Source organism: Delphinapterus leucas, chromosome 19, assembly GCF_059928025.1.
Source record: "Delphinapterus leucas isolate spDelLeu-1000000601 "Yukka" chromosome 19, BTC_Dleu_Yukka2, whole genome shotgun sequence".
NCBI lineage: Eukaryota > Metazoa > Chordata > Mammalia > Artiodactyla > Monodontidae > Delphinapterus > Delphinapterus leucas.
The window spans coordinates 47520442-47533086 of record NC_143147.1 but is presented as its reverse complement, the minus strand read 5'-3'; the positions used below and the strand labels follow the sequence as shown (position 1 = coordinate 47533086).

General features: G+C 53.0%; 1 protein-coding gene across 1 annotated transcript; it reads right to left on the bottom strand.

Moving 5' to 3' along the window:
* Nucleotides 1–1894: 1894 nt before the first annotated feature.
* On the bottom strand, nucleotides 1895–7695 carry HOXB4 (homeobox B4). The gene is made up of 2 exons (XM_022557998.2): nucleotides 6940–7695; nucleotides 1895–6113 (listed from the first exon to the last, which is right to left on the bottom strand). Exons 1-2 carry the CDS (start codon nucleotides 7394–7396, stop codon nucleotides 5815–5817), a joined length of 756 nt encoding a protein of 251 aa, XP_022413706.1. The 5' UTR covers nucleotides 7397–7695; the 3' UTR covers nucleotides 1895–5814.
* Between the last annotated feature and the right edge of the window lie 4950 nt (nucleotides 7696–12645).

The window sequence follows — 12645 nt, the reverse complement described above, 5'->3', positions numbered from 1 at the left end:
CAAAGGAAAGCAGTCCACTAAAGTCTAAAAGAAAAATACTAGGGCGTGGGGAGTGAGGGGGTGGGGGAGAGAAAAGAGGAGAGAGAATATGCTGGAGCATGGGAAGACAGCAATCTCTGAAACGGAGAAATTATTTTTAAGGACGAGCAAAAGAAAAGCCGGTGACACGAAGGCACGCCGGGCAGGTTCTATTAAAATGCCCACACTCTTCGGATCCTGGGAATGTCCATGTTCAAATAAACAAGCGCCCGGGCGTGAGCAGAGTGCTTTCTTGCTGCCGATAAAGCGAACGTTTATACTGTGAGAAAGGCGAGATTGATTTACGAATCTGAACGCGCCTGTTTTATGGCCGATCACAAATCCGTCAGCGCTCAACTCACGCTGGGAAACTTCCCAACTCCGCTTTCCAACCAGACCCCCCCTCCCGGGCCGCCGCTTCCCAGGGAGACCCACCACGGGCGCTAGGGCTGCCCCGGCGGCGACAGGCTCTGGCAGGACCCGGCAGCCCTACTCTGCCCAGACCGGTGCAAGTAGGAGCGAGGGTGGTGAGGGCCCAGGAACTGGAGGAAGAGAGGTCCAAAGATTCGGAGGATAGAGGTGGCCGCTAGAATTGTAGAAGGTGAGCCCAAGGGGCTGGGGAGCATGCCCGCAGCACTCAGCTCTGCAGAGGTTGGGGTCTGGGAGTGAGGGAGGGGGAAGGTCCCTCAGTTCCCACCTGTGGGGCTCAAAGGAACCCCAACCTTCTCTTCCCATTGTTTTCCTCCTCTTTCCCTTTGGTGGACCTCTAATCCTCACATTGCAGAAAGCAGGTTGTAAAGACTCAGGTGACTAGATCTTTATCACCTGAGCCTATAGAGGGCTCACAACTGGTTATCTGCCCTTATGAGTTATGGGTGTACATCGCCCCAAATATTTTCATCCCAGGAGCAGTCCAGCTTGCCTTTCTGCTCGCTCTCTTTTCTTACCAAGGCCTCCAGCTCCTGCATTTATTAAACCTCCCAGGGACAAAGGAGAGGATACCAACCAACACCAGTTATTTCTTGCCTGAGACAGTCCCCAAGACATAGGAGACAATTTACAAAACGCAAACCAACACCCCACATACATCCCAGCAAGTTTCTTTCTCTCCTAGTCTTAACTCAAGGGAACACTTCCTTCTTCCCAGCTGGAGTCTGTCTGTGTGTCTATCTGTCTCTATCCCCTCCTAAGAGGATGGCTGCTGGTGTAGATTTTTAAGATACAGCAAGTAGAATATAGATTTGAAAAGGCTCTGTGTTCAGTGTTCACTTCTTAGCAAATCCTCCATACATCTCTCGAAAGTTGCTGGAAACTTTGGTTAACATGGCACAGCTGTCCCTGGCAATGGTCAGAACAGCCTGCACTGACCCTTCTCCCATCTCTCTTGCTCCTCTGGTGGGGAGGTACCCCGTGGGCTCTGTGAGTAGCTGGGGTGGGATTGGGGAGTGGGGAAGGGGTGAGAGTGATTATAGAAATAGCTTCCTAAACAAAGGGACTTCAGAAAATGGGTTAAGATTTTGTGGATTTGGATAACAGACCTCGAGAGACAGTAACCACAATGGGGGCCCTGTGTCTCCTTAGGACCCAGGGGTTTGTCCCCCTAGCCCTCTGAAGCCCTTGGACCGCTCATATCTGCTTCCCTTTGTCTTTCTTCCCTCAGCTCCCTCCAACAAAACAGGAAAGAAGGAGGGATGAACTGGACATGGATGGCAGGGTGAGTCTGCCTGAGGGAAGGAGCTCTGCACAGAGAGAGACCAGCACCCTACTTCCCTCCCCCACACGAGCTAAAAAATTTTTTTGTTCCTTTTTTCCCCAATGGACAGTAACAGAAAAACAATCCAGAAATTTCAAGATAGCAAAGAAGGGGTTGGGGGGGGCTGGTGGGGGGTGGAGAAGATGGGACATACAACAGCCCAAGGACCCCTCCCTGCGGAGGTGTGACTTTCCCTTCTGGGCAGGAGGCAAGAGCCAACACAATGTCCAGTCTCAGAGAGGTCAAGGGGCTTCCGAGGTCATTTTGTGGTTCTAATACTGAGCTAATCGCCTAGAAAACGTGGCCTCTCCATGAACTCTCTCTCCTGCCAGCCTCCTACTTCCAAAGCCTCAGTGAGCCCCAGGGAAAAAAGGCCAGCACATTCTGGTCTGAGGCAGAGCCCACTGGCTCCCTCACCTTCAGAAGCAGGGCCCCAGAGGGGAGAACAGAGACCCCAGACCAAGAGAGCAAAAGGAAAGCAAACTAAACTCTGAGCCTCCAGGAAAAAGGAAGGGAGCAAAGTGGAAGAAGAGGAAGATTCCGGCATCAACGAACCTTGCCTGTGAACAGAACAGTTTCCTGCTCCAGAGAGTTGCAAATATTTGTCTAGAATCCCAACCTAGACACAAAAAGAAAAACTGAAGACATTCACCTATACCCCGCTCTGAGGTTGGGGCATTCCATTTTTCCAGGAGGTGGCAGTGACAACTGCTCACTGGTAAACAGACCTGTAGGACACCAGCCCCCAGTGTAGACAAGCAGAGTCACGGAACCCATGGGCCACATGTGCACCTCACCTCGCTACACACACACACACACACACACACACACACACACACACACACACACACACACACACACACACATGCTGGGGCTCCCAAGGCCCTCCTGCATTTTCTAAAACCAGAAAGCGCTTCTGAGCTGCCTCATAAACAACATTTTCTGGGTTTTTTCTGGTGCCTAACACCTCAGTCCCAATCAATTCAAACACTCTCCAGGTGTCAGTCCCTGACCCAAGCATCTGTCATCATAAAAGGCATCAAATCTGACCAACCGTCCACCATAAAAACCCCGCAAAGATAGTTGAAAAAGAAAAAGGAGGCGAGAGAGTGTTTCTTCTTTCCCTAGTAAAAAGAGCTCATAAAACGATTAAAAAAAAAAAAAAGCCAGCCCAGGCGGGGGCTTTGTTACCTTTGAGCCTCTCGCCTCCTCTCGCCTGAACTCCGCGGATCCCATTCATGACGAACGGCTTCTTCCAAACTGAGAGAAAAAAGTTTTCAGCTTTATGGTTCCAAATTTTTTCCCCCTTGCAGATCCGGGAGTGGCGGCTAACACTTTTTTCCCCCAACAGCCGGTCTGCGGAGATTTGCTGTTGAATAATAACAAAGGAGAGAGGATACGTATTTAAAGAAGTGATTAATGGTTTTCTGTATAATTCTCACATTTTTCTTAGCTCTTGTCTACACAGAATGGCTGTGAACTTTAAGCTCCATAGAAATCTTCTTTATTCTATTCATACCTTCCTAAGAGCAGCTTTGATTTGGTTCTATAGAGACATGGGGGGGGCATATGCTTTTTAAGAACTATTTTCCCCTCTAGAAGGGAAGGGCCGCCGCACCCCTTGGCAGCTAAACATCACACCGCGATTCCACCGAAAACAAAGCTCGCCACTCTCAACCTCCAGGTCCGGGCGATTTGCTACGAGTCTCCCCGCAGCATTGAAACGAGCCGTTCAAACGCCCCTTCCTGCGCGGTGGACCTCGGCCCAGTCTCTCCCGGGCCCTACCCAGCCTCAGACGCCTGAAAGCTGCACACCGGAAGAATGCAAAAGAAATAACAGTAAAACGCGCTGGTGGAATTGGTTATTTTTATTTTCTGAAGGGAGATGGGACCGAAAAATGACTTTTAAATGCATCTGCTCTCCCAAGCCCTGAGCTTGTGGGAGGCGAGATGGCTGTACCCGGAGCCGCCACCGGACCACAGCCCCGAGGCCGGAGCCCCCAGACCTTAGAACTTCTCTTGGGCTCAGCCCCAAAGCGGCCCAAGCCTGACAGCGCTTCTGAGGGTCACCTGCACCCCTCCCTTCCCCCACTCCATTCTAGGGGTGACTGGGACCTCAGAGACAGAAAGCTATTTGGTCCCCAGTCATACTTTCGATACTTTCTATGAGAAAGAAAATGAAAATTAATACAGGAGCAGGGCTTCACAAAAGAGGCCATTTGTCTTCTTGATTATCTATTTGCTTGTCAGAGTTTGAGCTATGGCACCGGCTAGCTCCTTTGTAATATAAAAATACTCTGAAAACCTGAAAACACCCAGAAACATCTGTGCAAAAAATTAGACTCATTAAAGCCTTAAACACCTCAGAGGAAAACGATACCTTCTTACGCATGGAGGAAAGAGCCAGCCGCTCAGAATCCTCTCTCGGAACTTTAATAAGCAAAGAGCCGTCTGTCTAGAAGGAGACAGCTTTAACCGCATTTTATTTGCTTATGACAAATAAATCACTATTTGAAAGCCTTTGTCATACTTAAGCCTCTTGTGTTCTACAATGAAACATTTTCCCCCCATTAGGGATTGGAGTCAGCCCTCCCAGTCCTTTCAATCCATTTTTGGACTAGAGGGGAAAAATTAAAAGCCCCAAACAAAACACACCCACCCCAAAAGGAAAACAAACCAGCCACCACAATTTGGAGTCCTCTGAGATACAAATTCCCATCGGATCCTTTGAAAAAATTCCTCAACCACATAAATGTGCAGTCGAATGGACTGGGGTGCCTAAAATATACTCTGGGAGGCATTTATCTGCATCTTTACATCAAGGTTTCAACAAAAACACGCCGTGCTGGTCACAAGAAACCAAACATTTATTTCTATTGTCACTCTGTACAGGACACACATTTTCACGCCAACAAAGGGTTCTAGACTCAGGCAGCCCCAGAACTAAGAAGGGTCCTGGTTTGGAATGTCAGAAAGAGCATAGGAGAGAGGACGCACGTGACATAAAATAATTAATAATAATAATAATAATAATCAATGCAACAATGATAAACTATGGGAGAGGTCTCTGTAACCTCATCTCCCAAGTGGGAAGGGCATTTTATTTCCTAGTTTCACATTCACTTCAGTCTAGAACAGGCCTCCACTGTACAACTCCAGATTGGCCAGAGGGTTGTGCCCAGCTCCCAGAACGCAACTGGCCCCTCACCCCTGCAGACACGGCTTGACCTTCCAGAGGAAGGCCCTCCTGGTCTCTGGGTCCTCTCTTTCTCTCGGACTCAATTTCCCTGCCCTGCTTCTGCGTAGCCGAGGCACGCATCCCCCCGCCGGCCTCCACTTGTCCCCTTCCTGTGGTCCCTACCCCAGCCCCGCAGTGGAAGGGGGTGAGCCGCCAGCGTCCCCGTGAACGGGCACGGAGGGGGAGAGAGGTTGTGTGCGTGTGTTTGTTACCGTGGCCAAAACACTGCGCTATCTGGCAGTCAGAGGATGCTTTCGCTGGGTTTCAGGAATGGGGGACAAAGAAAAAATATCCAGACTGTCTTCCAGCAGCGGCAGCAGCAGAGGCGGCGGCGGCGGCCGAGCCGGGCCTCATTTGTTAGCGGGGTGTCGAGGTAATGGTCGCCACCGAGGCCCGTCCTCTCCTCGGCAGAGTAAACAAGACAGATGGGCCTGGGCCTGGCGTGATTAAAGATGAAACGTGGATCCATCTTCACCAAAGCTGAAAATGAGGAGTGCAGCCTCCTCCTATTTCTCTTTCTGTCTTTTTCTTTCTTCCTTCTTCTTTTTTTTAAGGAAGAAAGCAAGAGACTTGAACCTTGCTTCTGGGGGGCCTCGCCTGGCTCCATATTGTCATTTCTATAAATAAAGCTTCCCCTCCCCCCTCCTCTGCATTTATTCGTGTAAATAGACAAAGTGGGGGGAGGGCAGGTAGGCTTTTTCGGACCCAGGCCTCAGGGTCCCCTCCCGCGTCTCCCCCAACCGCCCACCCCCCGCACTCGCAACCCACCCCCGCCCCGAGGTTCGCGGCTCCCACGTGGGGGACACTAGAGCGCGGGGGGGCCTCCGTTGGGCCGGCCAGGGGGCCCTCCGGCTGCGCCTGCGGTGCCACCCGAGCGGATCTTGGTGTTGGGCAACTTGTGGTCTTTTTTCCACTTCATTCGCCGGTTCTGGAACCAAATCTTAATCTGGCGTTCAGAGAGGCAGAGAGCGTGGGCGATCTCCACCCTCCGGCGCCGCGTCAGGTAGCGGTTGTAGTGAAATTCTTTCTCCAGCTCCAAGACCTGCTGGCGAGTGTAGGCGGTCCGAGAGCGCTTGGGCTCCCCGCCGGCGTAATTGGGATTTACTGGACACACACAAAGAGAGGGAGAAAGAGAAAGTTTTATTGCCCCGAAAGGGAGGAGGGAGAGCCCTTTCTTCCAGCTAACACAGTATCTCCCTCCCTCCCTCTCCCGCCACCTCTTCTTCCTCCAGAGGGGGTGGGGATGAAAGAGAAAGCGGGACCCCAGGAAGAGAAAGAGACCTCCAAGTTTTGGAGGATTGTGTGGTCACGACGTTGTTGTTTGGGTGTCGGGGGGAGTGAGGAATCTTCACAAGGTTTTAATCGCTCCTCTCTCCCCGCACGTGGCCTGGGGCCCGGGATGGGAGAATGAGGGGTGAAAGAGGGAGGGGGCTTCATTAAACCTTTCTTCTGTTAGTTCCCACCCTCTCTGCTCAGATTCCAAGCAGTGCCTGCCCCCAGTAAAAACTTTTGCCCATTTCTCAAGCCAAGGAGCCAGACTATAGGAAAGAAAGGAAAAAAAAAATACAGGGAGTTGACTCAACTCTCAGCTTAAATACAGATTACCTCCTCCCCCTTCTCCTCCCCCCCTTACACCCCTCCCCAATTTCCAATTTCACTGAGACTGCATCTCCCTGGCGAAAAAGTCGCTGGTGAGAATGGCAAAGAGGATGGGGAACCGACTTCAAAGGCGCGGGGCCCACCAGGCCATAAAAATTTATGGGGGATGTAATTATGTGGCTCTGAAAACAGGCGACCGTAAATCTCCGGCAATGGCGAGTTTATAGCGGGGACAATTGGCTTCCCCTAGCTCCCCCCCCCCAATGCCTCGAGGTCCCTTTGGTGTAAAGCGCCGGGGGTGGGAGGGGGAAGGGGGTGCCCACGCACTCACCCGTGCTCACGTGAACTTTGCGCATCCAGGGGTAGACGACGGGCTCTTTGCACGCGGAGTGGGACGGGCTGGGGTGCAGGGGGTTCTGAGCGCAGGGAGGCGGCGGGGGGCTGCTGCTGACCGCCTTGCAGCGCTGGCCGGGCTCCGGGAGGAGGGCCCCAGAGGGCGGCGGAGCGGGAGCCCGAGGGGACAGCCCGGGCGGTGGCGGGGGCGGCGGGGGCGGCGGCGGAGGCGGCGGGGGCCCAGGGTCCCGGCAGGCCGCGTAGCGCTGCACGGTGCACGCGGAGCGCCGCGCGAAGCCCGCCTCCGGCTGGAAGCTGCTCTCTCGCCTCTGGCCGCCGGCGTAGTACCCCGGCGAGTGGTCGCTGGGTAGGTAATCGCTCTGTGAATATTCCTCGCACGGAGGGAACTTGGGGTCGACATAGTTTGAGTTGATCAAAAAAGAACTCATAGCCATTAATTTCTGGGAATTGTCCACAAAATATACTAAAATTTATTCCGACCCCTGACTCGTTTTCCTGTTTCCGAAAGCCCTCCTACTTACTGTCAAGTGAACAAAGTTAGGGGCCCACGTGATCCTCGGAGCCAATGGCCGCCCCGCCTGCGATTCCCGGATAAGGAAATCTGCTCACCCGGACCCTACTCCAGCCAAAGAGGTTTATTTCCCCTTCTTCTCTTACCCCCCCTCCCCACCCAACACCAGGATTTACATAGGGCTCCTGCGGGGCGACCGCCTCCTCGCTTCTCCGAACCCGGATTGGGGAGAGGGAGGGAGGAAAATGGAGAGCGAGTGAGCAGGTTGCCACCCGAGGGCCTGTTGGGGCGCTGGGCGGAGCGCAATCCCTGGATCCCCTCAGAAGCTGGGGCTTCGGGTGTGGCCCCTCCTGTTCTGCCTCACCTCCCCCCAGGCCTTCCTTAGGGCCCCAGCCCCTCCTCACGACGTGGCGAGGGGGAGCCCCTTTACCCGGCGTCTGTGCGGGGGAGTTAAGTGAGGGACGGACTAGGGGCTCCGCCTGAGAGGGGAACCCACACGGGGGAGAGGCACTGAACGTGGGCCTTTTCTCTGCAGCCGCACGGGGAGGGGTAGGGAGTGAGAGGGGAGGCATCGGAGCAACCAGGCGGGTGCACGGAGGGACTTGTCAGAGATGAATGGAACCGCGGGCGGATCGATAGGAAATTCATGCACTAATTCGGGGAGACCTCGCCTTCCAAATCGCATTTAGCTGCGCTATTAGTTTGGCTGTGTCAGTCAGTCCGTCTGTTTCCCTCTCCTATCCACTCCTCCCCGTACCCCACGCGGCCCAAGCTGGGAGAAACGACTTGGTTTCCCACACTAAACATGAGCACTAGAGTAAAAAACCTCCAACTTTTGAGAGCACGTTGAATAGAAATTTGCTAATTCCAAAAGCACCGGAGCAACGCTAACCGGGCGTCGAGACGTTGTAATTGCCGCGAATGCGGCCGCCCGCGCAGCGAGCAGAAATCTCACATCCTTGTGATGCTGAGGATAGGAGACGGGTGATCCCCACACAATAACACCCCTTGGTAATCGTGTGTTTCCAGGGCATCTTGTTCTGAACCCAAACGGAAAGGCGACCTCTGCATCCGTTTGAAAAGCAAATTTCCTTTGCCTTCGCACACTGAAGACAAGTCATTTTTACCGGATTTTCAGTGAAGCCTCCCTAAGCCCAAAATAGGGAATAGGTGGGCTGGAGGGAGAGGATAAAATAAAAACATCAGCAACAATATTAACCTTTTAAGTGAAGTGAAAAAGGACCAAGGCTTCCAAGGGCAGGCAGGGGGAGATTTCAGGTAGATGATTCCTCCATCTCTAAGCAGTTGAGGGAGAAAAAGAAAGAGAAAGAAGAAGGAAGGAGTCTTCGTGTGGTCAGTCACCGGATGGTCCTCATTTAGGAAAAAAAATTTTTTTTTCTTCAGGAAGAAAAAAATGAGCGGAGTGTTTATGTCAACTACATATTCCCCTAGATACGAATTTGTGACCACAAAATTCCTTACACAAATTCGGATCTACAGGGTATATACAGAAGACAGATAGATCTTCTTGGCCCAGAAATTTTCCAGTTCTCCTACTTTCCACGCGTCCTTCTTTTGGGGTGTAGTTTGAGTGCTTCGATTTTATTTCATTTTGTTCAAGTTCTGAGGTCTGGGAGCAGGAAAAGTCACTGCGGTTCCATTCCTGGGATTACAAGGTTTTCAACTCTCTTCCTCTTCTATTAGAGAGAAATAGAAGCTGCCGGTCCCGCAAAGGGACGCGAACCTTGGGGCCGCTGCGCAACTCGGCGGCGCATGAATTATGAGATGTAAACATTAGCTAAGCACAAAAGGAGGAAGGGTCATCCTGAGGCTGCGGCGTAGTCAGAATCAGGCCCTTCTGGGTGCCCTCGCGCCCCTCCCCTTGCCCCAGGACTTTTTTTTTTTTTAAAAAAGAAACAAAACCCCAATCGGCAACTCCGTGCTCCTTGCAGCCTTTAGTTTTCGATCAAACGAATATCTAGATATTTTCCAAGGCGCCTCTCAGCAAAAGGAAGAGGGAGAGGCAGCTGGGTGTGAAGGGGGGGTCATAAAAGTCCTTTTAGAAAAATTCAATGGTGAGAGAGAAACAGCTGTAAAGAAAAATGCTGGGAGACCAAGCAGATGGGGCCCCGGATATTTAATGATGGGCAATTCCGTTTACAACCTGAGAAAAAGATCAAAGGCGTTTCATTTCCGAATGAAGGGCAATGAGGAACCATAAAAGATGCAGCCAGATGATATTTCGGCCCCTCCCAACCTCCCATACCTCCTGGGGCCAGAAAAGGGGGATAATAGGTAAAGTGTGAGGAGGAACCCCGTTTCCCCCACCTCCCTAGCTCCGGGCAGGCTCTCTCAGTTTAAACTTGTTCATTCAGCCACCTGCTAGGGTTGCTGGCAGTGGGACCAAAATGGGGATCTGGGAAACATGGGGGATCTGGAATTTCTGAAGGGACTTCCTGAGGCTGCCAGTAACCACTGAATTTATTAAGCTGGGAGACTGAGGATGGAGCTGAAGGGAACTGCGTCCTAGACTGTGAAAGCTGAGGGCCTTCACAGGGTGAGGAGAAGGGTTCACAGAAGCCTCTTCTGCACCCAGACTCCCCATTCATCTCTCTAGGTCTGAAGAATACTTGCATCCCTAGTGAACAAATCAGAATAATATCAATTTCTTTAACAAGTACATCAACAAAACAAAAAGCAGCGCTCCAACCACCATACTCTAAAGGTCTCTGCCCATCCCTAGTCCTGGGACCCTTGCAGGTGGATAGGAGGAGAGTTTCCACCTACCAGCAACTAAGCCCAGAGACCCTCTGATTTTCTATCCCAAATCTAGATTACCAAGGTTGGCTTCCGGGCCCGATTTCTAACACCAACACTCTCCCAGCCAGGCTGGACTCACCTATATTTGAAAAATCACACACACACACACACACACACTAATATTGTAGTTATCTTTGCCAGGAGAGGGTCCAATAAGTAATCTCAGAACCCCATTTAGGCACCCAGGGAGACCAGCACCTGACCCTGGATCCACAGACAAAATGTGTGGATAGGACCCCCAACAGCCCCCCAGCGTCAAGCAGGGGCTTTTCCAAGTCTTGTCAAGGGCCACTTTAGTGAGGGGCTCCACGACCCTTTCCAGCTGGCCAGGCCCCTCCCCCACCCCATACCTCCTGTCCTTCTCAACTCGCCTCCCTGAAACCCGTCCAACTAGAACCCTTTTCGGAATTTGGGGAGGGCCAATGCGCTGGCCACCGGGGCCTCTCTGCTGCTCTACACTTTCTCAAGAGATGCGGTCCAGGTGTCCCAAGCACCCCAAAAGAGAGGGATGGGAAGCAGAGCCCGCGGGGCTGTATGTGGCTGATTCTGGGGACAGAGCGCTGGGCGCTGAGAACCGCCACCTGCCCATCCCACCGAGGCGCCGCACCCCCCACCCCAGCCAGTCCCACCGCGATGGGTGGAGGACTTGGTTTATCTGCGACTTCCAAGACGGGGTTCAGAGCAGGAGGCTGCCTCTCCCTCCACCCCCGAAGAGCACTAACATTGATACGCATAATAATAAGAACCAAGGCTCCACCCGCGTTCAGAGCCACCTCCCCGGCGCTCCCGGTGGCTCGCTGGCCCGCCGGCCGCCTTTTCCCTGCAGCCACAGGTTGCTGGAGTGACCTCTCGCTGCTCAGCCCCTCCGCCGTCCCGGGCGTGCCCAGCCCGCGCCACATCGACTACTTTTTGTCGGCGGGGAGGGAGGGACTGAGCGAGGGAGGGAGACCCTGAGGCCAGGAGGGCGAGCCCCGGCGGCCCGCACCGCCAGCGGCGCGGAGGAGCGCCAGGTCCGGAGGGGCGAGAGCGGGAGTACTCACCGGGCCGCTCCCCGCGCCCTCCAGGCCGCCAACCCGCCCGCGGGCCCGCGCGGCCCCCGACGAGCTCGCTCTCGTCCACTATTGTGTGTTCGGAAAACCGAACCGCGGCGGCGGGCAGAGGAGCTCCGGGCCCCCTTGGCGGCCGGAACAAGACTTTTTTTTTTTTTTGGTGTGTTTTTGTTTTTGAAGCGCAAGTTTTCGTATTAATCTCATACTTTGGCAGTCTTTGTTAAACAGCTAGGCGCGTCACCAGGCTCTCGAACATTTTAATAATTTTTAGACGCCGTGACCTGCGGTTCACCCCTCTCGGGCCTCCCCCACGAGCAGGCAGTTACTTTAATACGCTCGCGCAGTTCGCTCGGTCATATTGAATTTTGCGCAGGTCATTACTTGGGAGAAAAATGACAGAGCAAGGAATTTGATTCAGCTCATCCTCTCCAGCTCTTTTTGCCAGAAACTTCTCTCCCCTTCCCCTCACCCCCAACCCCAAAAAGTCCCATTCGGATAGAACTCAGCCCGGCCCCGCCTCTTCTTTGATATTCCATCATTCCTATATTTTTTGTCAGCTCTCGTTCGGGGGCCAAGAGGGAAAGGGTAGAACTCCGCGGGGTTTCCCTTTGCGGCCTGTGATGGAGGCTGGCACCTGGAGAAGTGGAAATGTGGGGATCTGGGTCCCAGAGAGCAGGCCTCAGCCAGAGCCCCCTTCCCTCCTTCCTCCCCTATAAATGGCTGCACTGACAAGGCCTGTATTCCCACCCAACTGCACACTCCATCTGCTTTGTTCTACCCCTCAATGCCAGAGAGACCCCCATTTCTGCCAAAACTTTAGAGGCTGCAGGGCCCCAGGAATGACCCCTCTACCTCCTGGTGCTGAGATTTGGTTCACAGGCCAGCATGTTTGGGGAAGATAGAATCCTGAGAGAAGGGCTGGACTGCACTGGTCAAAGCTGGGGCATTGGCTTTCAGAGGCTTTAATTGTCCTTTAAAAATCAAACAGTATCCTCCCCATCTGCATTTTTATTTAAAACTACTTTTCATCTGTACAGTAACTCCTTTGCCTACCCCCAGCATCACCACAAGGAGGTTGAGGAGGAAATCAGAGAGGTGTTAAAAATGCTCAAGAGATTTTCTTTGGTTTGTCCCTCCAGGATCAGAAATAGGTGATGGGCCAGCAACACATTTCCCCCTTTCTCCAGCCTCCAAGGAACCAGCAGAAGTAGATCAGGTGACTCCCCTCCACCCAGTTCAAGTCTACAGGGAGTGTCTGCAAGGGGGTATCTCTCTAGTGCGGGGAGGCCGGAAGAGAGCATCC

Excerpts from the sequence above, each read along its gene's own strand:
- HOXB4 (XM_022557998.2), bottom strand. The coding sequence starts at position 7,396 with ATGGCTATGAGTTCTTTTTTGATCAACTCAAACTATGTCGACCCCAAG. Across the intron at positions 6,114-6,939 it reads CAAAGTTCACGTGAGCACGG|TAAATCCCAATTACGCCGGC; the intron begins GTGAGTGCGTGG and ends GTGTGTGTCCAG.